This window comes from Lentinula edodes (assembly GCF_021015755.1).
Source record: "Lentinula edodes strain Le(Bin) 0899 ss11 chromosome Unknown C8R40scaffold_68, whole genome shotgun sequence".
Lineage (NCBI taxonomy): Eukaryota > Fungi > Basidiomycota > Agaricomycetes > Agaricales > Omphalotaceae > Lentinula > Lentinula edodes.
Window position 1 is genome coordinate 125,533 of NW_025764374.1, and position 26,878 is coordinate 152,410.

At 44.4% G+C, this 26,878-nt stretch overlaps 3 protein-coding genes across 3 annotated transcripts; 2 read left to right on the forward strand and 1 right to left on the reverse strand.

The window, feature by feature from the left end:
* Positions 1-1,200: 1,200 nt before the first annotated feature.
* C8R40DRAFT_1061748 (uncharacterized protein) lies at positions 1,201-2,349 on the reverse strand (the record flags this gene model as incomplete). Its single annotated transcript, XM_046225445.1, has 4 exons — positions 1,201-1,733; positions 1,787-1,889; positions 1,939-2,152; positions 2,204-2,349. The coding sequence occupies 4 exons, from the start codon at positions 2,347-2,349 to the stop codon at positions 1,201-1,203; spliced, it is 996 nt and encodes a 331-aa protein (XP_046079638.1).
* Positions 2,350-11,823: 9,474 nt separating this feature from the next.
* C8R40DRAFT_1061789 (uncharacterized protein) lies at positions 11,824-12,156 on the forward strand (the record flags this gene model as incomplete). Its single annotated transcript, XM_046225446.1, has 1 exon — positions 11,824-12,156. A coding segment is annotated over one exon (333 nt), but the record flags the coding sequence as incomplete, so codon positions are not given.
* Positions 12,157-14,339: 2,183 nt separating this feature from the next.
* C8R40DRAFT_1061721 (uncharacterized protein) lies at positions 14,340-15,340 on the forward strand (the record flags this gene model as incomplete). The annotated part of the gene is made up of 3 exons (XM_046225443.1): positions 14,340-14,517; positions 14,595-14,878; positions 15,134-15,340. Coding segments are annotated over 3 exons (669 nt in total), but the record flags the coding sequence as incomplete, so codon positions are not given.
* Between the last annotated feature and the right edge of the window lie 11,538 nt (positions 15,341-26,878).

Below are 26,878 nucleotides of genomic sequence, written 5' to 3' on the forward strand. Positions count from 1 at the left end.
CTAGCAGCCATTCGGGCCTGGCACTTGTGAGTATAGGAACGTCGTGTTCTGCTCCTTGTGACTGCAAGAAGTCTATCCAGTTGTTGGGTATTCTTCGAACTTAGGATCAGTCATTGGTCTTAAGGGCAAATCACGCTGTGTGGTTGTGCCAGCACATAGTTCTAGCCCTCCGAGGGGTCTGTGTGTTTCGGTTTTAATTTACTTTGATTCAAACCCCCAATTCTTGATATACCCAAATCAATACAAACCACAGCACAAATTGTGCTAAATCTACCTTGATCAAAGGAATATATCGAATCCTTAGAACGATTCAAATTGATTGATCAAAGCTTCTTACTTAGCTCTCAAAGCTTTGCGGAACCTTTGCCAATGCTACCCCTTGCTATTAAATAAATTTGATAGCAGTGAACTCGCATATTGTGTATTAGATTGGTTGGTTGGAGTGCCCATTAGATTCCTTCCTTTCTCTTTCACACAAAAACGAGGCAAGCTCGTTATCGCGGTAGTCTGGGTCGTATTCAGGCAGGTTGAGGTCTCTGGAGATGGATGAGCTGTATAATAGGCTAGAAGATTTTGGAAAACAAACATACGGAGCCATGGGTTTATGAAAGTCGAATGAAAGGTCGTCATTTTGAGAACGGTCCTGAGATTGGTGTAGGTGGCAGGAGAATATTAGGTCAATTAGGTCAGGTCATTGAAGACAGAGCTATAGGATACCTACCATTGGAACAAGTTGAATTTGTTTGAGCTGGGTTTATGAGGTTCTTGAGATTGTGATGAAGGTTATTTACCGAGAGGTGGCGCAACAGAGAAAACTATGTATTACTCGTCCTTAGGCGCTCAGTCCAAGATGTCTTATTATCACCACTGTCTTATTATCACCACGGTCTTTCAATGAAATACACAAATCGTCCCCAAGAACAATTCATCCCAGTAAATATTTAGTATGCAAGAAGCTTTGAGCAATGTGGGTCAGTTTGAGAGCATATATGAAGCACGGAGAGTATATAGACGCGGTGAACCTCGTTACATGATCTGTTAAGATCACTCCTCCTAACTCTTTCAGCCTTTACATCAAACTTTGGTAGTAGTATCAAAAAATTTCATTATATACCAGTTTCATTTCAATGAACACTTCTCAAATTCTTTGTGAAGTCAATAACATTTCGCAATACACATTCGAAAAAGGTATGGAGTAAATTAAGGTGGGCCGCCCAATTCATCTAACGTAGGGTATAGTCCCAACCCCATTAACCACCGCGTGCATCTCCGTTCTGACTCCCTATCTCTTTCAGTTTGATCCAGGCTGTTCAGATATTGTTCCTGCGTTTGAAAACCTTGATCAACCCAACGGCAGAGTCCCCCAGAGAAATATTGTGTAAATGACATACGGGTTTCCTTCTTACCAATACGTGTGTTGGAATGGCGGCAGGATCCAGAGGGTATGACGATCAGAGAGCCTGGTGGAAATTCGATGACCATCTTAAGATCCCAGAGTATGATGTGCCCACCTTTGTGATGGTTGTAGTTGCCAAACGTCCAGATCGGACACCACCCGAAAGGCAAATTTGTGAAGTCAACGTGAGGAAAAGAGACTGTCTGAGGGCCGAAGTTGAATGTTGCGCCAGGAAAAATGCTGTTCTCAAAGATTTGTTGCAGAGAGCAGTCGGAAGATAGAAGCCATTCAAGGTGGTCGGAACAATAGTTGTGAAGTCGCGGCGCCCAGGTCTTCACTACACCTTTCCAAACAAATGTGAACCGGGGGTAAGAAACTGCGTACTGAAACACATACCGGTGGTGAATCCGACCAGCCGTTTGATGGACCAATGTGCCATAAGTTCATCCAGGACCTTTTGGTTGGTACCATTGTGTCCTAGATTGATTGGGTGCTGTTGGACAGGTTATCATAAGTCGTTATGGAGGAAGCGAAATCCTTACAGTAGTCCCGTTACTATGTACAATTCCCATTGAAAGAGCCGCAAAGTCACCGCGTCGATGGTTACGTTGTTTTCTTGTAAACCTACACTTTCGACGGCATTTGGCAAGTAAATCTGTCGCAGCTTTAATACAATGCTGAAATGTGGAAGATTTTGGTGGGGCCACCAGCAGGACAAAAGTCCGTTCCTCGCTATCGACTAGGGGAATTGTTGAACTGATACGGAGGAAATATTAGCAAAGGTGCATAAGGATTCAGAAAACTTACTCAGCGTCCCATTTGAACAACGAAAATTTGAACTTGGAGTTAGGGCCAACCATGTCTTCGAGTGACCAAGCCACACCGTCACCTTCCTGGCACTCAGACCGCTTTCCGACATAGGCAGAGGAAGCTACGGGAGCATCCTCTTCCATGGAGAATTGAGGGTGTACCGGGGTGGATGGGTACACGTGCTTTCGTTGGGCAGCAGGTTTCACAGGAATTTCATCGGCAGTTTTGGGCAGTGCTTCCTTGCGTTTTCGTTTTCGAGCAGCTTTGCTAGACGCTTTAGCACGAGAAATTTTACGTTTCTTGGTGTTTGTAAGGCCGGGTGAAGGTTGGTTGGGGGGCTGAACCATGGCACTGGCTGGTGGATCTTCTATGTGCTTGGGGCTTGCTGGGGGAGAAGAGAGTGGTGAGGAGGATGGAGAGGAGGGAAGTGACGAGAGAGGAGACCCGGGGACCGTAGGTTTGCTGGTCTCGTTGTCATCCAACTGGTCCTGAGTGGCTTCCGTCCGTATTGCTTGCAGTATGGCTTGAGAAAAGCTGAATTCCTTGGTAATGACATATGCTTCGATGCCGAGAGCCTGTGCAATAGCTTATGGGGGGATTAGTATAGAGCGAAGGAGTAACGGCAGGCTTGTAGATCTGATAGCCTGAGACATCCTCTGCATGGGCTTCATATTCCCGTGGCGCGAGTATTCAAAGTCCATGCAGCACCGGTCTCAGGCCTCAGGATAAAGAAGGTGTGAAACAAAGCAAAAAATAGACGTACCAGTTGGCAGCTTGAGCTTGATTCTCATCTGATTGAACTCTGGCTCCCTGTCTGTGTGGCGTTGAAGAAATGAAAGTCGCGACCCACGTGATGGTGACCTGATCAGTTTCGTCTCGCATATTTTCTGCATGAATTTTGACAGTACTAGTGTTATTTTGCGGATTTCCCTCAAATTCTCTTATCTATAAATCTAATCGATGGCTACTGATGGTCTGAATCCACGTTGCTCTCAAACCACGATGGTCAACAAGAATACCCCAAAGCCAAAAAATGTTTACTTCCTCCTCGCCCCCCCGGGAAACCAGCCCCGCGCTGGATTGTATTCATCTATGTGAGTAGATAGTCATTTTTTAATTCACTTTTTCCTGATGAATACAACGCGGAAGGCAATTCCGTCGCAATGGCCTCTGTCAAGTCCATGCCGCGGGCCTCCATTCCGCCGCTCGGTACTCCGAAGATCCACTCTTATTGTAATCTTACTCTTATTGTTCTTTCTCACTACACATACCCTTTCGTTCTAGTCTCTCCTTATTGTCTTTTACTCTACCCTGCAGGTACTATGTCAAGTCCATGCCTCGGGTCTCCACTTCGCCGCTCGGTATCCCGAAGATCTACTTTTATTGTAATCTCTCCTTATTGTCCTTTCTCGCTACACATACCCTTTCATTCTAGTCCCTCCTTATTGTCTTTTACCTTACCCTGCAGGACTACACGTATAACTCCTAGTAGCTAGTCTGGCGCTCCGCACCGCTGCGCCGCTCCGTAGATATAAATACTGCTTGTACGCTACTGTAGTTCCTCAGTTTAATTATCAACTTAGATCTCCCTTCTCAACTTAACTCTTCTCTAAGTCTTCAGGCTCAACGCCTTGAAGTACGTTCTCCTCGACCTTAGGACTTTAACGTTCTCTGGTCCGCTCCTCGTCATCGGCGATACCGCCGCTCCGACCTGGCTGCTACTTAGCTCCTCTCTTCTATACTCTCGACCTCCGGGGACATACGGCGTAACGGCGGTGTTGTTAATAACTTCACTACTGTCCCATTCGTCTTCCGCACTTAGACACCCTGTGACCTCTGGCACGGTTACACGGGTTGCATGATCTTAACATACTACTCGTATAGCTCCTAGTAGTTAGTCTGGCGCTCCGCACCGCTGCACCGTTCCGTAGATATAAATACTGCCTGTATGCTACTGTAGTTCCTCAGTTTAATTATCAACTTAGATCTCCCTTCCAAACTCAGCTCTTCTCTAAGTCTTCAGGCTCAACGCCTTGGAGTACTCTCTACTATAACCTTAGGACTTAAACGTTCTCTGGTTCGCTCCTCGTCACCGGCGTTACCGCCGCTCCGACTTGGCTGCTCCTCAGTTCCTCCCTTCTCTACTTTCGATCTCCGGGGACTAACGGCGTAACAGCGGTTTTGTTAATAACTTCACTACTGTCCCACTCGTCTTCCGCACTTAGACACCTTGTGGCTTTGGCACGGTTACACGGTGTACATGCTCTTAACAGTATAATTAAACTCAATCCGTTAACGTCATACTGACCTATCATTTTTATGCCTCCGAAAACCCAAGCTCAATCCAGAGCTAACTCCGAAGAAAACACTTTCTTCACTACAGCCCAATCATTTGCCCCATTCTCCGACTCTATCTCTGCTATCGGTCAACCACGTCGCCGTAATCGCGGTTTCGGTCCAGCCACTGTTCCTACTACGTTGACTCTTCCTGAAGCCATGGAAGAGGAACAACAATTTGAGTACAGCACCTTGTACACTGGTGACGGACAACCTGTTAAGATCATGCAACCCGTGTAACCGTGCCAGAGGTCACAGGGTGTCTAAGTGCGGAAGACGAATGGGACAGTAGTGAAGTTATTAACAACACCGCCGTTACACCGTATGTCCCCGGAGGTCGAGAGTATAGAAGAGAGGAGCTAAGTAGCAGCCAGGTCGGAGCGGCGGTATCGCCGATGACGAGGAGCGGACCAGAGAACGTTAAAGTCCTAAGGTCGAGGAGAACGTACTTCAAGGCGTTGAGCCTGAAGACTTAGAGAAGAGTTAAGTTGAGAAGGGAGATCTAAGTTGATAATTAAACTGAGGAACTACAGTAGCGTACAAGCAGTATTTATATCTACGGAGCGGCGCAGCGGTGCGGAGCGCCAGACTAGCTACTAGGAGTTATACGTGTAGTCCTGCAGGGTAAGGTAAAAGACAATAAGGAGGGACTAGAATGAAAGGGTATGTGTAGCGAGAAAGGACAATAAGGAGAGATTACAATAAAAGTAGATCTTCGGGATACCGAGCGGCGAAGTGGAGACCCGAGGCATGGACTTGACAGTATCCCCCTCTTAGGCTTGAGCCCTCGAAAGCCATTAATACCGGGAGTTGATTTGTCACCAAGAAAAAATTTTAAAGGCCGTCAGCATCGGAAATTTCGGCCTATCAGTCAGCAAGAAAATTTTCAAAAGCCGTTGGTACCGGGAATTGGCGTTAGTCATCAGTGAAAATTTTCGGTGCACCGTAGACCAAGTACAATTCGAAGAAAAAATTTTCGCTGGTCCGTGCGCCATTTTGTCCCTATAAAAAGGGCCAGGTTTTGCCGCTAGGGCCCTAACTTTTCCCAAAAACCCAAGTCCTCAATGTCGACCAGCCGTACTCAAACTCACACCACCTCCTCTTCTACTGCCGGTCCTTCGGAACACCGACGACTGGTATTACCGGTCAATCCCACCGAACCTGCCGATCCCGACTCCCTTGAGGAAGAAGACCTGGATGAGGACGAAGCCGAGGTCCTGAGGAAGGCACAGGAGAAGGTTCGTCGGATGAAGGAGAGGAAGGCAGCAGCGGCGGCCGCGGCAGCGGCGAAACAAAAAGCCGAAGAGGAGGCAGCTAAGAAGGTAGCGGAGGAGGCGCGAGAACAAGCCGCGGCGAGGGAGGAAAGGAGGAGGAGAATGGCAGCAGCAGCTACTGCCCGCAGTCGGCGAGGATCTTCGCCAGAAGAGACTTCGGGGTCCCCTCGGAGGCCCGTTGTGGAGATCCGGAGGGAGAAGAACAAAGGGAAAGGGAAGTCCAAGGCCCAGGTGAGTAACAATGTCCTGGTACTTCCTGCCTTTACTAACGTTCTGAGTTCCAGCCCGTGGATGAGGATCCCGATGACGGCGGAGACGGCGGTGACGACGATGACGAAGAAGATGAACGGACGCCCTGCGAACGATGCAGGAACAAGAAAATCCCTTGCCAGATGCAGGCTGGCAAGAGGAGCTCAATAATTTGCAAACCCTGCCACGACGCCAAGGTACGGTGTTCGTATTCCAACCGGCCCTTCACGGTCAAGCGAGAGGGAGGGTCCAATCCGACCGGCGAGCGCCTGGCGGTCCTTGAAAGTCAAGTGGCCCAGCTCCTCGCCGATAATCGACAACTTCGAGATGGTCAGGTAAAGGCAAATACCTACCATCGCCACTTCAACCGCAAGCTGGACTGGCTGATAACGGACGCCGCGAGGAGGAGGAGGACACCCCCTGAAGTACCGGAGGCCGGGCCGTCGGGATTGCCGAGGAAGCGACGGAGGGTAATAGACAGCGACGAGGAGGAAGATCATGAAATAGAGAAGGAGATAGAGAAGCAGGGATTGGAGGAAGATGGGGAAGGAGATGAGGAGGAGATGGTAGAGGAGGAACCGGCGCCGGCGAAGGCGCAGTCAGAGAAGGGAAAGGAAAGGGCCGTAGAGTAGTGAAACTACGGACATCGGACATCGGCCCTTCGGCCATCTTCTTATATTTCTTGTAGTCTTCCTGTTGTCTTCTTGTAGTCCTGTCTCTCCTGTATATATTTTTGAACTTTGTATATAACAAAAAATGTTCAACGCAATTTTGAAATCGGAGAGCGAATGGGCCGAAAAGCGGCGTAAGAAATAATTAGTTTTTGAAGTATAAGTAGTTTAAGTGTGAAAGAAATATAAGTGAAATAGTAGATAGAAGGAAGAGTTTAACAATTAAGAGAGAGGGATAAACACTCAATTTACTATCATCGTGTTTACCCTCTAAATGCACAAAGTAATCTTCGGCGGAGCGCGGCGGAAAACGGGGAAAAGGAATAAAATGATTTTGTGTGATCAAGGTCCAGGTTTCAAAGGGTATCGAGCGTGGAATGCGGGGACCAGTTCATCAGCATGTAATTCATCAGCGGCAACCCAGGAGAATTCATCATCGGTACCTTCGTAACCGGCCCACCGAATGTAATAACGTAGAGGACAACGTTTGTACCTTCTGTCCAGCTTGGAGTCAAGGATTTCGGCAACGTTGTACTCCTCTTCACCATCAACTTCAATTGGAGGTGGAGGAGATTGAGTTCGATTCGGGAACGGGTTCGGCGTAACCGGCTCCAGCTGTGAGACATGGAAAACCGGGTGAATTCGGCGAAGGTAATCCGGGAGCTTGAGTTCATAAGACAAAGTACCAGGTCGACTGACGACCTTGAAAGGACCAAGATATTTTTCAGAGAATTTTTCAGTAGGACGAGTAGAGCGAATATGCTTAGCAAGAACAAAAACTTCGGAGCCGATCGGGAACTCCGGGTGCGAGATTCTTTTCCTGTCAGCTTGTTCCTTATAACGAGACTGAGCTAAGAGGATTTCCTCTCGAAGGAAAGCGTGGAGTTCATCGAGGTTAACGACGAAGTCTCTAGCAAGATCAGACTTCATGTCGACCTCGGGCCGAACGGTGATGTTTGGGTGGTATCCTTTGTTAGCAAAAAATGGAGTAATACCAGTGGAAGCATTGGGAGCGTTGTTATAGGCGAATTCGGCGATCGGAAGTAGCGGCGACCAGTCATCCTGTTGGTAGGAACAATAGATCCTGATGTACTGCTCGAGAGTCTGATTGACGCGCTCGGTCTGCCCATCAGCTTCCGGATGGTATCCAGAGGTATAGTGAAGTTCCATGGAGAGCGCTTTACCGAGAGCCCGGAAAAACGCCGAAACAAATTCAGAACCACGATCAGAAGTGACATGATTAGGGACACCATGTTTAGAGAAGACGTGAATAACAAAAAGCTCAGCTAGTTGTTCAGAAGTAATGGTGTCGTGAGTTGGAATAAAGATAGCTTGCTTGGAAGATCGATCCACAACGACGAGAATAGCGGTAAAGCCATTCGACATTGGCAGTTGCTCAATGAAGTCCATGGAGATGGAATCCCATGGTCGGACCGGAACCGGCAAAGGCTTCAACAACCCGTAAGGCCGATGACGGCGAGGTTTGTTGCGCCCACAGATAGTGCAAGAGGTAACGTAGTCACGTACGAAGTCTCTGACCTTGGGCCAGGTGTACTGACGACGTACAGCTTCTAGAGTGCGGTTCTGGCCGAAATGGCCGGAGAGTGGATGATCATGGAAGTAGCGGAGAACTTGAAGGCGAAGATCGCCGTGATTAGGAACATAAATACGGTCGTCCAGGCGTAGTAGCTTGTCACTACCTAAGCTCCAACGTTCATTGGAAGGATCTTTGGCAAGTTCCAAACCAGCAACGGAGCTCGGGTCGGCGGGAAGGGCGAGGATGATGGCTTGGTGTAGGGCTTCGATATCCATGATAATTGAGGCTCGTAAAACCGGGCCTTCCAAGAAGGTAGCTCGAAGAGACGCAGTGAGTTGTTCGTTAGTAAATATAGGACGGAAGTTATGAGGGTTCACTTGGGTGTAGCCGATATCCCCCTCTTTAGGGTAGACGTCCCAGCGTCTAGTTATCGAATCAGGTTTCTCGCCGAGTTTCCCCGGCCGGAAGCGAATGACCATAATAAATTGATGCAAAAATTCAGACCATCGGACCTGTCGGCGTGTGAGAACCTTGGTAGTAGAAAAATACTCAAGATTCTTGTGATCGGTGACGACGTCCACCGGATCACCCGAGCCTTCCAGATAATGACGCCAAGCTTTAAAAGCCTCGAAGATGGCCAGTAACTCTTTGTCGTGGGTATCATAGTTGAGTTCAGCTGCGTGAAGCGTTCTGGAAAGGAAGGCTAGAGGATGAATTTCACTGTCAGCATATTGGATAGAAAGAATGGCCACAATGGCATAATCGGAGGCGTTGGTCTCCACGATAAGTGGGCGATTTGGCTCCCAATGGGCCAGTATCGGTGCCGAAGTGAAAGCAGTTTTGAGATTTTCGAAGGCCTCTTGACAGCTGCTGTCCCAGATCCAGGAAGCGCCTTTTCGGGTAAGCCGAGTCATCGGCACAACGATATCACTATAATTATAAATAAAACGACAATAGAAATTTGCAAAACCCAGGAAGGACTGAATGTCATTAACCTTCCTCGGAACCGGCCACTCTAGAACTGTCTGCACTTTCTCCTTGGACATGGTCAATCCGTCGGGAGAAAGAATATAACCCAAATACTCAACAGTATCCATATTGAATTCGCACATCTCGGGGTTGGCGTAAAGCCAATGTTTCCGTAACCGCCGAAGAACTTCCTTAACATGTTCTCGGTGTTCTTCTGGCGTATCAGAGTAGATCAGAATATCGTCAAGATAGACAATGACACAAACATCGAGCATGTCAGAGAAGATGTCATTAACAAACCGCTGGAAAGCCGCAGGGGCGTTCGTAAGGCCGAACGGCATAACCTTCCATTCGTAAGAGCCGTAGTGGGTCCGAAAGGTGGTTTTCCATTCATCACCTTCAGCGATTCTGACCAGATGATAAGCGTGAGCGAGATCCAATTTTGTGTATATTTTAGCTCTTTTCAGAGCATCGAGAAGATCTGATATGAGTGGGAGTGGGTGACCATCCTTTTTGGTGATACGATTGAGTCCATGGAAATTGACGCTGATACAACCCAAAATAATCTGAACTCGAAATGTCAAAACTTCGGCAGTTCATGCAGAGGTTCAGTGGTATATCTACAAGTCTACAGTACATTGTGGTTTGATACAGATTGCACAGATGTTCACTGAAGATGATTCAAATAAGATTCTCGGCAGTATAACACAATTGTACTCACTCAGACCACTAAAACCCATTCTTTATGTTGAGTGTACATTGCTTAAAGCATATTACATGTATATCAAAGACTAATTGTACCAAGCAAGTAAGACAGAAGTAGAGACTAGTAATTACGGGCTGACATACTGCATATGCTCGGATTTCCAGAGCAATAGCTAAAGCAGCTCAAAAGCATAATAGACTCGGAATGTATGACAGATATCTGATGCAACCAGGCACAAGGGAACAATAGCTAAAGCAGCTCATGCCTGACAGATATCTGATGCAACCAGGCACAGTGGCACAATAGCTAAAGAAACTCAACCACATGTTTATTATGATTGGTACCTGATGTTCATGTGAGTCTCGGAGTTTATCCGGGAGTCAGATGGTTCAATAAAATATGCACATGGTTACCTCGGAACAAGATATTCCGAACCATGTGCAGCATAATAAAACCCTAGACCCTGGGCTAGCTCTAGGCCCCCAGAATTGCATATATACCAGTAAAAATCTCGAGACAGGACAAGCTTGCTCCACCCCCACTTCTGTAGAGATTGCTAGTCCTACAACTTGAAGGGAGTTTAGTTTCAGCATAGAAAGAATACACTTGATTAGACAGAAAGAATTGTATAACTCAGAAAGATTGTACTATTTGACTTAAAGAAAGAGAGTAAAGTTATTCAGTACAAGCAAGTAAAGTTATTCAGTTCAGAAGTTACAAAGTTACCTTTGAATATCAAGCCCAAGTTTTATAGAACTTGTGAAAGAAAATCTATTACACTTGTTATAACCAACTTAAAAGCATTTTGTACATTGAATATAATAAATCTTTCTGTGCACCCCTCCGAACTTGTGTTTGACTTAGTTTTGTGTGTGTTGGTGTTGGTGTTTGTGTGAGATTTGTTCTTGCATTTGCATTTTGCACTTAGCCTAAAGTCAGCATATCATCTGGAGCCCACCGCGAGGGGGTCAAAAGATTAAAATTCATTGGAAAATCTGCAAGGCTTTTAGCCAAAACTTACCACCATTGCACCTAAAAAGAGTCAAGTACAACTTACTCAATTAGATCTGGAAGCTGCAAAAACAGCTTTGAGACAAAAACAAGAAGAACAGAAACAACAGAGAGCTCAAAGAAGTGCTAGAAGAGAATCTTATAAAGAGTTATCTTCAAATATTTCTAAGCTAACTGAAGGATCTTCTTCTTCACAAAGAATCCCAAGTCCAGAGAAAAAGTCTTTTACACCAATCCGAGACAAAGCTGTGTCGGAATTGCAGAGTGTTACCAAAGACAGAATACAATCCAACTTGGAACTTCAACAACAGAGAGCAGCATCATTGCTTATCTCACCTCTTGCACAACATATCCCATTACCCAATTCCCCTGAGTTAACACTCAGACAAATTGAAAAACTTCCTGCATCTAATTCCATTCCTGGAAGTTTTGATCATCAAGCTTCAGAGGAAGAAGATCACAGTATAAACTCAGAACAAGAACAATCTTTTGTAGAATTTGAGAACTTTGCTTCTACACAACTCTTCCCACCTGAATTTTCAGAGTCAGAAGAAGGACAAGAATTAGAGCTTCCTGAATCAAGTTCTGCAGTTGAACAAATAAAACAAGAAGAGACAGATTCTGAATCACTCTTTGATCTTGAATACAAGGAAGGAAGTAAAACACCTCCTCCATTTGCATTCAGTTTTGGCCAAGCAATATCACCAGGCTTTTTGAATTTTAATCCAAACTCCCAGCAAACATCATCCCCAAGAAATTCATTATATAAAACAACTATCACAATGTCTGGATCTTCTAGCACAATGCCTAGACCTGGTTCTAGAGATGCACCAAGGTTGACTGCAGAAGGAACAGATGATCCCATGAAAGTTAGAAGATATTTTGATGACTTGGAAAATTTATTCACTGATTGTAATATCAATAATGAATTAGACAAAAAGAAGTGGACAGTGAGGTATCCAGAAGAACAAGTAGCTTGGGAATGGAAAGCTATGTCTGAGTACAGCACTGCTACAAGCACATTTACAGACTTCAAGAAAGTAGTTTTGAGTAGTTACCCAGGAGCTACTGATGAAGAACGGGGAACTATGAGAGAATTGAACCGTTTATTCAAAAAGTACAAAAATATTGGAAGTGATGACTTGGATGAATACATGGCTCTTGTAAGAAGATTTAGAGCAGTAAAGAAAGAGCTCAATCCTCCACAAGTGGCAGGAGCAGCAGTACAACCCGAGCCTTTAGTCACTAATAGGGAACTTGTGGAGAAATTCACCAGAGCTCTGGACATAGGTTTCCGAAATGCTATATTTGCTGCATTACATATTAAAGGGAAAACTAGAACAGTTCCGGCAGGTCAAAAAGTGAGACCTGATGACATGTATGATATTGATGAAGTCATTGCACAAGGGGAAGCTATAGCTAGAGGTACTATGCCAGGTACAGATCCTATGTCATCTGTTGCTACAAATGCAAGTTCTAGTTATGCTCCTCCTGTTCACATCAAGCAAGAACAATTTCAGCAGCAAATTAATGACTTGATTAGTGAGAAAATTGCAGTATTAATGGATACAATCAAAATCTCTCAAGATCAAGTTAGACAAGAAAACTCTAAGCAGATCAATGAGTTCATGAGAACTTATCAACAGAATAATGTTCCCAGAGGGAGTGTTCCTCAAGGATATGCTTCTCATCAGATGCCTGCTGGATTTGAAGCTAATCCAGTAAAATCACAGAATGTAGAAATGCGGGACAATAACAAGGCTCCTTATGACTGGCATGGCAATCTTAGCAAAGTAGTATGTTACTTCTGCAGTGAAGAAGGTCATGTGGCAAATGATTGTCATCATAGGCAAGATTTGCTGGAACTAGGAAGGATTGTACTTGTGAATGGTAGAGCTAGATTACCTGGCAACTATCCTATTCCAAGGCAACCAATAGGAGCAGTATCAGAAAAAGATAGAATAGATTATTATTATTTGGAAAAGGAAAAGCGGGACAAAGACAATGCAAAGCAAGTGAACTTAGTGCAGAGCACTCCGAATAATATCCCCGGAATGATCAACACTGCTACTATGTCTACATACTTAAGCAATCAGCTAAGTGATAAAGACTTGAGAATTGCCAACTTAGAAAAAGAACTTCAATCTCTGAATAATCCTGCATCTCAAATGATGTATCAAATGCCCGGCCAAATGAATCAGTTTATGCAACAACCATTCTATATGCCTCAGCATAATCCTATGATGCAGAGTCAATTCTCACAAGTTGGATGGAATCCAAGTAGTCAGATGAATAGTTATATACCAAGTACAAGTCCTACAATGCATATGTTGAACTCAATGTATCAAAACCAGAATAGTATGACTCCAAACTACCCTAACATGGGTATGCATACACAACCTCAGCAGTCAATGCCTACTATGGCTGAGATTGAGGCATTTGTTCAAACAAGAAGGCAAAAGGAAGAGTCGGAAAAATGAGGAGTTCGATGATTGGGACACCTACTCATAATACAAGTAGGAAAGCTGTAGCAAAGTCCCTTGAGAACCGGCCTGATAAAGCAGCCAAATCCTATGAAAATCAGAACTGGAGAAGTAGAGAAAAGGAAACATTGAAAGATATTGGGTTTGATGAAGGAGATATTCCAGAAATTCCATTTATCAATGTGAAGGATGTATCAGAACTGCCTATGAAAGGCATACAAGCTGTAGACAGAGGAGTGCATGATAGATCAATACAACAGATTGACAAGTCTGAGATTGGACCAGCATATAAGTTCATTGCCCCTGTACAAAGATTGGGAAAAGTAAATGACTTGGTTGATAGAATCTTGGACAATGATATTTGCGTCAAGGCTAGTGATCTGTTGTCTACTTCGAAGCCTATCAGAGAAGAATTGAAATACAGAGTCACTCAACAACGGGTCAACTCTGGGGAACAACCAAAGTCTACACAAGTGAAAGCCCAATTTGAGGAATTGCAACTTGACAGTGACACTATTGATATTGATTCATTACCTAGTGTGACTTGGGAAAAGAAAACAGAAAGAACCAACAGTGGTGAGCAAATCTCAGCTTTTGTAGTTGGAGATGTGGTACTTCAATATTTAGAAACTTTGGCACCTAAAGAAACTGCAAAACAAATTGTAGTAGCCAAAGATTCTCAAAGTTTGAGATCAATATATCCACTATTGAATGGAAGAGAACATGTGGAAAGTCTTCTGGACTCAGGTTCACAGATTGTGTCCACTTCTCAAGAGAAAGCAGAGAAGGCAGGTTTGATCTGGGATCCGGACATAGTAATATATATGCAAAGTGCAAACAAAGGATTAGAAAAGTCATTAGGACTGGCTAGAAATGTGCCATTTTTGATTGGTGATATGACTGTCCTCTTGCAAGTTCATGTGATTAAAGAACCAGCTTATGATCTATTATTGGGAAGGCCATTTGATGCACTTTTACAAACTCACATTCAGAACTTTGCAGATGGAAGACAGATTATCACTCTGACTGAACCATTGACCAATAGAAGAATTACTGTACCAACTTTTGCTAGAGGTACTGCAGCAATATTAGCCAATTCATCTAAGATGGAGAAAGCTACAGAATCCACAACAGCCAATCCAGTTGCACAGGGTTTTCTAGTAACCTCGAGGATTTGATTAGAAAAGATCAAGGAGAGGTGGCTATAGTGTTTGAAGTTAAGAAAAATGGTGAAGTCGAAATTGATAGTTACTGTCTCCCACCAAAGAAAAAGTTCACTTATGATGGACTTCGAAATGCATACCTGGTTGCATCAGTAGATGCTACTGCTCATGATAAACATGCTCAACATTCACTTTCTTCATATCTGTCTTCTGTTTATTCTATGGATATTAAAACTCCAGGTACCAATATTTCAACTGCTAGTACTGCTGAAGTTGTATATACCGAAGATTGGAAATTCTCTAAGTTATTTGATATCAATAGAACAAAGAATCCCATTAGGGTCCCAAAAACAATTGAAAATCCTGAAACAACTCCAAAAACATCAGAAAATCGGATTGACTATATTTCAAAGATAAAGCATGAATTCTATTGTATCAATCATACTCCACTTTCATCTTTCATTTCTAAATTATCACAGTCTGAGATTGGTGATTTGAAGCCATGCAGAACTGATATCTATTTTGAGCCCATGGCAGTACTTGCATCTAGAAAATACAAACCAGTAGCAAAGAAAGTGAGACCAATTATTGGTGAACTTCCCCAGAAATTCAGAATAATCAGAGATATTAAGGGAGATCCATTGAAGGATATGCCTAAGCTATCTACACACCCACCAGAGTTCAAACCTACTGGGAGATATACTGAAGCAAGAAAAGCAATAATAGACAAGATACATGGAGATGATTTTCTGTGGCCTGAGGAAAGAAAACTCATGCACCATCTCATGATGGAACAGGAAATGGGTTTTGCCTGGAATGATGAGGAGAGAGGGAAATTCAGAGAAGACTTCTTTCCACCAGTAGACATGCCAGTAATTCCTCACACTCCATGGGTTGAGAAAAATATACCCATACCACCTGGAACTTATGATGAAATATGCAAAGCAGTCAAAGTGAAAATTGATGCTGGAGTATATGAACCTTCAAACTCATCATATAGGTCAAGATGGTTTGGTGTATTGAAGAAAGATGGGAAAAGTATAAGACTAGTTCATAGTCTGGAACCCTTGAACAAAGTTACTATTCAACATTCTGGTCTACCACCTGCCACAGATGAGTTAGCAGACCAATTTGCAGGGTACTCCTGTGGTGCAATTTTGGATATGTATGTTGGATATGATGAAAGAATGTTAGCAACACAATCAAGGGATTTTACAACATTCCAAACACCTTATGGTGCACTCAGATTGACCACATTACCAATGGGTTGGACAAACTCAGTACCAATATTCCATGATGATGTTACCTATATGTTGAGAGAAGAAATTCCACATGTAACCAGACCATATATTGATGATGTCCCTATCAAAGGACCACCAACTCGGTATGAAACTAAAGATGGTAGTTATGAAGTTATTCCAGAGAACTCAGGGATCCGCCGTTTTGTCTGGGAACAGATGCAAAATGTAAACAGAGTTATACAGAGAGTAAAATACTGTGGTGGAACCTTTTCAGGACACAAAGCAGTTGTATGTGCTTCTGAGTTCAAAGTGGTTGGATACAGATGTACTTATGAGGGAAGAGTAGTTGACCCGGATTTAATGGGAGTCATTGACAGGTGGGGTCCTTGTAAGAATATAGGAGATGTCCGCAGTTTCTTGGGAACAGCAGGCCTCTGCAGAATGTTTGTCAAGAACTATGCCAAAATAGCAGAACCCATCAATAATCTCAGAAAAGACAATGTAGTCTTTTTCTGGGGACCCATAGAACAGAAAGCCATGGATGAATTGAAGAAAGCAATCAAAGAATCTCCAGCACTGAGAAAATTAGACTATAACAGTGACAGCAATGTAATTCTGTCTGTGGATAGCTCATTTAAAGGAGTTGGATTTTACATATGTCAAGAAGATGAAAAAGATAAAAGAAAAAGACATTATGCAAGATTCGGATCTATCACTTATAATGATAGGGAAGCAAGATTTTCTCAACCAAAGAGGGAACTGTATGGATTATACAGAGCTCTGCAAGCTTGTAAATACTGGTTATTTGGTGTAAGAAAACTTACCATTGAAGTTGATGCAAAGTACATTAAAGGAATGCTTCAACACCCAGATGAAGTCCCCAATGCTGCAATAAACAGATGGATTGAACAGATCCTAATGTTTCATTTTGAACTCAAACATATACCTGGAAAGAAACATGGTTCCGATGGATTGTCAAGGAGAGACCTGCAACCGGGAGACAAAATATACTTTAATCCTGAAGAAGAATATCAAGATGAACCACCAGCATTTACTGTCACATTTGAGAATGGAATTGACACCACAATACCATTTGAAGCATTCAAAGATAAAATTGACACAAGGACTGGCTATACACAGGAAATTGCAGAGTCAGTACAAGACTTTGTACAACTAGTGGAAGAAGCTAGCAGGAATGAAGCAAAGCTCAGAGCCAAGTTTGTGCAACAGTATCCAGCTAATGGAGCCTTTCTGACAACTTTGCCCCAGATTATCAAACCTCAAAATTTCATAAGTGAGGAGAGATATGAGGAAAAACATAGATCTAACAAAGGGAAAGAACAAGATAACAGGCTGTTACTAGTCCGAAAATGGTTAAAGAATCCTAAATGGAAGCCAGATAATATGTCTGAGAACCAGTATTTGAACTTCAAACAGTTTGCAAGACAATTCTTCACTAAAGATGATAAATTGTACCAGCGGAACATTGAAGGAAGACATAGATTAGTGGTTGGAAAAGAACACAGAATGTCCATGATGAAGGCAGCACATGATGGCCTTGGTCACAGAGGGGTATATGCAACTAAATCTCTACTCATGGAACGGTTCTGGTGGCCTGAGTTAGAAAGAGATGCAAATTGGTATGTTAAAACATGCCATTTATGTCAACAAAGACTCAAAGACCATATAAGAACACCACCAAGACTAACAGCAACACCATCTATCTTCCAAGTGCTTCATGCAGATACAATGCATATGCCTGTGTCTAATGGCAAGAAGTATTTTGTACATGGACGGTGCCATGTTACAAGTTGGATGGAGGGGAGAGCCCTTAGAAAAGAAACAAGTAAGACTATTGGTGACTGGATATATGAAGAAATAATATGTAGATGGGGTTGTTTAGCTGTAATTTATACAGACAATGGTACCCCATTCTTGAATGCAATTAAATATCTTGAAGAAAGATATGGAATTAAAGGCATACAAATTGCACCATATAGATCACAAGCAAATGGAAAGATAGAAAGGCCACATTGGGATGTCAGACAAGCTTTGTACAAAGCAGCAAATGGCATACAGTCTCGATGGTCCTATTATGTAGTAGAAATAATGTGGGCAGACAGAATTACAGTGCGCAAAAGGCTCGGATGTTCACCATTCTTTGCTCTCACAGGTGCACACCCTGTACTGCCATTTGATATTATGCAGGCAACTTGGTTAATGCAGATACCAGGTCATGTATTAAGTACAACAGAGTTGATTGGACTTAGAGCAAGAGCACTTGCATTACACACAGAACAAGTAAAGGAAATAATGAGTAGAATAGATCAGAAGAAACAAAAAGATACACTGAGATATGAACATATGCATACTAATACTATCAAGAATTTTGACTTCAAACCAGGGGAACTTGTGTTAGTAAGAAATTCACAAGTAGAGAATTCCTTGAATGCCAAAATGTTACCTAGATGGATGGGACCTTGCATTGTAATCAGAAGAACAGCTGGAGGCTCCTATGTGCTAGCAGAAATGGATGGTGCAGTATTCCAGAATAAAGTATCACCATTCCGAGTCAGACCATACAATGCCCGGCACAAAGTCAAACTTCCTCAAGCACTTCCACTGCTTACAGGTATATCAATGGAAGCTTTAGATGCAATTGCAAATGGACCTGAACCTGATAATAGTGAAGCCATAGAGCTAGAAAGTTCACGTATTGAGGAGTCCCTGGAAATAGAATATGAGAATGATGATTCTATCATAGAGCCATTAATCCGAGGTGAACTCAATGCAAACTCAGAAGTAGACTATGAGAATGAACTCAGTGATGATGAGGATGATACATAAAACAAAAGTATATTGTTCAGAAGACAATACAAACATGAATAAATCAAAGGAATGACTATGTAGTTGGTACAAAAGAATGACACAGTATGGAAGGAATAAATAAGTTGTGCAGAAATTTACTCCACTGAAGTACCTTCAGCAACATGAAGTTCCTTGAGAACTTGGACATGCTGAGCCTTGAGAAGGTCAAAGTACTGAAGTAAGTAATGTACTCTGTTAATGGTGACATCCAATTCAGATCGGAGGTCTGACTCTTGTTTAATAAGTCCACGTTCAGACTTAGGAGACAAAGAAATATTGTGGACTAAGTCCTTGGCCTTATGAATAATTTCAGTGGCAGCAGGACTGGATGAGGACGAAGCAGCAGCTAAATATGACACCAATCAATTATAAGAGAATAGAGTGAAAGACAAGCAACATACCAGCAACTTGGGCAGAGGAGTTTGGGAAAGCAAGAGAAGTCCCTGGTGCAATATTGATATATTCAGAACCAGCACCAGAGCGTTGGCGCTTCCGAGTCTCCTCAAAGCCCTTTTTGGCATAATGAACAGCCTTAAAATAAAGGCGGGAATTAGAGTCTAGGCCCGGTACATCTCCAAGAAAAAGATAACGTACCTGGGCCTTGCTTGCATCATTGCTCTATGGGAATAAGAAAATCATGTTCAACTCAAAGTACAATAAAAGTATAGCAGATTAGCCTACCTCAACAATGGGTTCCTTATCCTTGTTTTTGTTGAACTTGATGTTAGCAGGAAGTGGAGCAGGAATGGAGGGAGTAGATGCAGCCATTGGCTCAACAGAGAAGGTTGTTGACAAAATTTTGAAGTCGAGCCTACAGAAACAGAACATCAGAATATAATGAATTATATCAGAGAATAAATTAAATACCGTCGAGTCACCCAAAAGTGCAGCATGAATCAGGCAATCAGCATGATTATTAGCTTTGGATAAGGCCGGATACAGGACTGAAGCATATGTGGTGTATGCAAACGTAACTTCCTCCTTGACTTTGGCATATTCCTGAGCAGAAATAGCTGAAGATGGTGTGGAAGACATTTTTTTGAGAAAGCAAAGTTTCGAGGAGATGATGAGTCTAGTGAGTGGAGAATACAGCAAAGCAAAGTCCGAGTGGAATGTTTATTCAGGCAAAGAATATTGAGGCTTTTATAGCAAAACTGGCCTAGAGGACTTCGAGATTTTTGCAATGAAAAATGATTAAGCATGCAATGGCACAGTCAGACAGTAAAGCAAGCATGTTGAATTGAAGCTGAGAGATGCAAGAATAATAAACTCGTACTAAATCTGATAAGCAAGGGACAAGTCTACATGCAGGCTCAAAGGCTGTACAGACTCAACATTTGCATCAAATGTATTGTAAACAGATATCCTTATACCCTACACTAAATATCGACTCGGTTCTTCAGGAATTAATGAACTGAGGACAGTTCAAATTAAGAAAAGGGGGGATGATACAACCCAAAATAATCTGAACTCGAAATGTCAAAACTTCGGCAGTTCATGCAGAGGTTCAGTGGTATATCTACAAGTCTACAGTACATTGTGGTTTGATACAGATTGCACAGATGTTCACTGAAGATGATTCAAATAAGATTCTCGGCAGTATAACACAATTGTACTCACTCAGACCACTAAAACCCATTCTTTATGTTGAGTGTACATTGCTTAAAGCATATTACATGTATATCAAAGACTAATTGTACCAAGCAAGTAAGACAGAAGTAGAGACTAGTAATTATGGGCTGACATACTGCATATGCTCGGATTTCCAAAGCAATAGCTAAAGCAGCTCAAAAGCATAATAGACTCGGAATGTATGACAGATATCTGATGCAACCAGGCACAAGGGAACAATAGCTAAAGCAGCTCATGCCTGACAGATATCTGATGCAACCAGGCACAGTGGCACAATAGCTAAAGAAACTCAACCACATGTTTATTATGATTGGTACCTGATGTTCATGTGAGTCTCGGAGTTTATCCGGGAGTCAGATGGTTCAATAAAATATGCACATGGTTACCTCGGAACAAGATATTCCGAACCATGTGCAGCATAATAAAACCCTAGACCCTGGGCTAGCTCTAGGCCCCCAGAATTGCATATATACCAGTAAAAACCTCGAGACAGGACAAGCTTGCTCCACCCCCACTTCTGTAGAGATTGCTAGTCCTACAACTTGAAGGGAGTTTAGTTTCAGCATAGAAAGAATACACTTGATTAGACAGAAAGAATTGTATAACTCAGAAAGATTGTACTATTTGACTTGAAGAAAGAGAGTAAAGTTATTCAGTACAAGCAAGTAAAGTTATTCAGTTCAGAAGTTACAAAGTTACCTTTGAATATCAAGCCCAAGTTTTATAGAACTTGTGAAAGAAAATCTATTACACTTGTTATAACCAACTTAAAAGCATTTTGTACATTGAATATAATAAATCTTTCTGTGCACCCCTCCGAACTTGTGTTTGACTTAGTTTTGTGTGTGTTGGTGTTGGTGTTTGTGTGAGATTTGTTCTTGCATTTGCATTTTGCACTTAGCCTAAAGTCAGCATATCAGCGCTGGAGACGCCAGAATGGGAAGTATACCATTACGAGCACATATGGAGATGATGTTCTAGGAGGCGCTGAAGGGGATATCGAAAAGGAGAAGGCCATAGAGGACCTTGGGAAGCGTTGGGAGAGTAGCGAGGTGAGATCCGAAATGCTCCTGGGGATGAAAATTACGCAGGACAAGAAGACAGGAGCTATTACTTTATCGCAGAAAGCCTACTTCACCCGCATGCTCGAACATTTCGGTCTCCAAAATGTCAAACGCCGCCGGACTCCACTTCCACCTGACAACAAACTCGAAGCAGCTCCGAATCCTCTACCAGATGATGAAGGAATTTTCATGCGCGACAAGCCTTACTGACCGGTCGTTGGGTCCATGATGTGGGGTCAGGTTTGTACTAGACCAGATATCTCCTTCGCGGCCAACAAACTTGCCCGTTATCAACTCAATCCCGGACGCCAGCATTGGGAGGCGGTAGAATGGTTAGCAGGATATATCCTAGAAACACTTGACTATACCATCACTTACAGGAAGCCACCGCCCGGTTCCGAGTTAACCAAGGGAGAAGGCCTGAAACCCTGCGGATACCTGGACGCCGACCACGCGGGATGTATGGACACTCGGAGGTCAACATCTGGAAACGTGTTCTTCATGGCTGGGGCGCCGGTCACATGGAGTTCGAAGCGACAGCCAACGGTAGCACTGTCCACGACCGAAGCCGAGTACATCTCAGGGGCAAGGGCGAGTCAACAAGCAAGTTGGTTAATGTCTTTCCTAGCAGAAGTGGACCTGAGACAGGATGGTCCACTAACGCTTCACTGCGATAACTTCGCAGCGGTTAGCCTTATGCAGAACTCAAAGAAGAATATGCTGGTCAAACATATTGAAATGCGCTACCACTTTATTCGGGAGAAGGTAAAAAATGGGGAAATCGCAATGAAACTGATTAGAACTGGAGAAAACGCAGCGGATATCTTTACGAAGGCATTGAACGGTACAATCCACTCGAAGTGGGTGAAATTCTTGGGTCTGGATCGCACGGATTAGGGGGTGTGTTAGAGAAGAATCCGTACGCTCCGTTATCCTAGCTTTGGCATTTCCTTATTATTTAATCTACACACTTTTTCTTCTGCTCATTGCTGCTTACATACGTTACGATCGAGTACTTATACGAGCAACCCCTATTCCGCAGCCTTCCCTCAGTTGTTCTCTACTATTACAACTGAGGTATTCATTACTCTACAATACCGCCGCTCCGACTTGGCTGCTCCTCAGTTCCTCCCTTCTATACTCTCGATCTCCGGGGACTAACGGCGTAACGGCGGTGTTGTTAATAACTTCACTACTGTCCCACTCGTCTTCCACACTTAGACACCTTGTGACTTTGGCACGGTTACACGGTGTACATGATCTTAACACATACATACATCTTACACAAGCAGCTTTCTCTGTTTCTGCAGAGAGTTCCAAAGCATGGTTTCATCACTGTCAGTATATCTAAGGTGCTTGTATTAGAGCTTGAATATCATTACATTGAGCCCTTGAAAAATATGCTATTGAATGACATGGCATTATATACAGTGCAAAAACTAAGTTATGGTGAAAGAATGGAACTGCAAGCAAGGGGCAGATGAAACTGGTGGACCGAATTAGTACAGTGATAGACATTGCTGTTAAGATCATGTACACCGAGTAACCGTGCCAAAGCTACAAGGTGCCTAAGTGCGGAAGACGAGTGGGACAGTAGTGAAGTTATTAACAACACCGCCGTTACGCCGTTAGTCCCCGGAGAGCGAGAGTGGAGAGAGAGGAGCTAAGTAGCAGCCAGGTCGGAGCGGCGGTATCGCCGATGACGAGGAGCGGACCAGAGGACGTTAAAGTCCTAAGGTTCAAGGAGGACGTACTTCAAGGCGTTGAGCCAGAAGACTTAGAGAAGAGCTAAGTTGAGAAGGGAGATCTAAGTTGATAATTAAACTGAGGAACTACAGTAGCGTACAGGCAGTATTTATATCTACGGATCGGCGCAGCGGTGCGGAGCGCCAGACTAACTACTAGGAGCTATACGAGTAGTACCTGCAGGGTAAAGTAAAAGACAATAAGGAGAGACTAGAACGAAAGGGTAAAAGACAATAGTGAGAGACTAGAACGAAAGGGTATGTGTAGCGAGAAAGAACAATAAGAGTGAGATAACAATAAGAGCAGATCTTCGGAGTACCGAGCGGCGGAATGGAGGCCCGCGGCATGGACTTGACAGTATCCCCCTCTTAGGCTTGAGCCCTCGAAAGCCATTAATACCGATAGTTGGTTAGTCACCAAAGAAAAATTTCAAAGACCGTCAGGATCGGGAATTTGGCCCATCAGTCAGCAGGAAAATTTTCAAAAGCCGTTAGTACCGGGAATTGGCGTTAGTCATCAGTGAAAATTTTCGGTTCACCGTATACCAAGTACAATTCGAAGGAAAATTTTCGCTGGTCCGTGCGCAGTTTTGCCGTATAAAAGGCCCAGAATTTCGCCGGTAAAACCCAAGTTCCCCAAACTTCCAAGTCCAAAAAATGTCCGCTAGCCGCACCATTACTACTACCACCTCTGCTACTGCCGGCCCTTCGCGGTCGCGCCCTGTACCACCGCCACCTCCACCAGCCTCCGACTCCGCCGCTCAAGAGGAGGAAGGCCTCGAAGACGAAGACGAGGACGACATCATCAGGAAGGCGCAGGCAAGAGTGGAGCGGGTGAGAGCGAGGAAGGCGGCGGAGGCCGCAAGAAAAAAGGCGGAGGAAGAGGCTGCAAGGGCGGCAGCGGAGAAAAAGAGGAAGGCGCAAGAGGCGCAGGAGCGGGCTAAGCGGGCTCGTCAACAAGAGGAGGAGGTGGTTGAACGGAGGAGACTGTTGGCCGCTGCGGCGACCGCTAGGAGTCAACGGGGGACCTCTCCCAGCGAGGTGTCGGCTTCTCCGCGGCGTCCCGTAGTGGAGATTCGGAGAACAAAGAGTAAGGGTAAGGGAAAGGCAAGGGCAGAGGTATGTGCTTCCACCTTCAATTTCGCTAGTACTAACTTGAGAATTCTTTAGCCGGTCGGCGGGGACCCCGATGATGGTGATGAGGGCGACGACGACGACGACGACGACAAGGAGCCCTGCGAACGATGCAGGGCTAAGAAGATCTCTTGCCAGATGCAGGCTGGCAAGAGAAGTTCAATCATATGTAAACCCTGCCACGACGCGAAAGTCCGGTGCTCGTACTCCGGGCGGCCGTCGACTGTGAAGCGAGAGGGTGGTTCCAACCCGACCGGCGAGCGCCTGGCTGTCTTGGAGAGCCAGGTAGCTCAACTACTAGCGGACAACCGACAACTTCGGGATGGGCAGGTGAAAGCAAACACCTACCATCGACATATGAACCGGAAACTGGATTGGCTTGTCACAGATGCCGCGAGGAGGAGGAGAACGCCCCCGGAGCTGCCGCAAGCCGGACCGTCGGAGTTGCCGAAGAAGCGGAGAAGGGTAATGGACAGTGACGAAGAAGAGGAGCGGGGTAGGGAGCAGGAGATGGAGGAAGATGGAGAAGGAGAGGAGGAAGAAGGAGGAGGAATGGAGGTAGAGGGAGAAGTAGAGGCGCCGGCGCCGACGGCGAAAGGAAAGGAGAGGGCAGAGTAGGGTATCATCGGACATCGGACATCGGCCCTTCGGCCTTTCTTGAACTCTTCTTGTAATCCTCTGCCTCCTGTAAATAATTTTGTCTTTTTGTTTTTTGGACTTTTTGTATTAAAAATGTTAACTTCGATTTGAAATCGGAAAGCGAATGGGCCGCGGAGCGGCGTAAGAAATAATTAGTTTTGAAATATAAGTAGCTCAAGTGTGAAAGAAATATAAGTGCAATAGTAGATCGAAGGATGAGATTAACAATTAAGAGGGAGAGATAAACACTCAATTTACTATCATCGTGTTTATCCTCTAAACGCACGAAGTAAACTTCGGCGGAGCGCGGCGAAAAAGGAAAATGGAATAAAATGATTTTGTGTGATCAAGGTCCAGGTTTGTGAGGGTATCGGGCGTGGAACGCCGGTACAAGTTCGTCAGCATGTAATTCATCAGCAGCAACCCAGGAGAATTCATCGTCGGTACCTTCATAACCGGCCCACCGAATGTAATAACGTAGAGGACAACGTTTATACCTTCTGTCCAGCTTGGAGTCGAGGATTTCGGCAACGTTGTACTCCTCTTCACCATCAACTTCAATTGGAGGTGGAGGAGATTGAGTACGATTCGGGAACGGGTTCGGCGTAACCGGCTCCAGCTGTGAGACGTGGAAAACCGGGTGAATTCGGCGAAGATAGTCTGGGAGCTTGAGCTCGTAAGACAAAGTACCAGGTCGACTGATGACCTTGAAAGGACCAAGATATTTTTCTGAGAATTTTTCAGTAGGACGAGTAGAGCGAATGTGCTTAGCAAGAACGAATACTTCGGAGCCGATCGGGAACTCCGGGTGCGAGATTCTTTTCCTGTCAGCTTGTTCCTTGTAACGAGACTGAGCTAAAAGGATTTCCTCTCGAAGGAAGACGTGGAGTTCATCGAGGTTGACGACGAAGTCTCTGGCTAGGTCAGACTTCATATCGACCTCGGGCCGAACGGTGATATTTGGGTGGTATCCTTTGTTAGCGAAGAATGGAGTAATACCAGTGGAAGCATTGGGAGCGTTGTTATAGGCGAACTCGGCGATCGGAAGTAGAGGCGACCAGTCATCTTGTTGGTAGGAACAATAGATCCTAATGTACTGTTCGAGAGTCTGATTGACACGCTCAGTTTGCCCGTCGGCTTCCGGATGATATCCAGAGGTATAGTGAAGTTCCATGGAGAGCGCTTTACCGAGAGCCCGGAAGAACGCCGAAACAAATTCGGAACCACGATCGGAAGTAACATGATTAGGAACACCATGCTTAGAGAAAACGTGAATAACAAAAAGCTCAGCTAATTGTTCGGAAGTAATGGTGTCGTGAGTTGGAATAAATATAGCTTGTTTGGAAGATCGATCCACGACGACGAGGATAGCTGTATAACCATTCGACATTGGCAGTTGCTCAATGAAGTCCATGGAGATGGAATCCCATGGTCGGACCGGAACCGGCAGAGGTTTCAACAAGCCGTAAGGCCGGTGACGGCGGGGCTTATTGCGACCACAGATAGTGCAAGAGGTAACGTAGTCACGAACAAAGTCTCTGACCTTGGGCCAGGTGTATTGACGACGTACAGCTTCGAGAGTGCGGTTCTGGCCGAAATGGCCGGAGAGTGGATGATCATGGAAATAGCGAAGGACTTGAAGGCGAAGATCGCCGTGATTAGGGACATAAATACGGTCGTCAAGGCGTAGTAGCTTGTCGCTACCTAAGCTCCAACGTTCATTGGAAGGATCTTTTGCAAGTTCCAAACCAACAACGGAGCTCGGATCGGCGGGAAGGGCGAGAATGATAGCTTGGTGTAGGGCTTCGATATCCATGATAATCGAGGCTCGTAAAACCGGGCCTTCCAGGAAGGTAGCTCGAAGGGACGCAGTGAGTTGTTCGTTAGTAAAGATAGGGCGAAAGTTATGAGGGTTCACTTGGGCGTAGCCGATATCCCCCTCTTTAGGG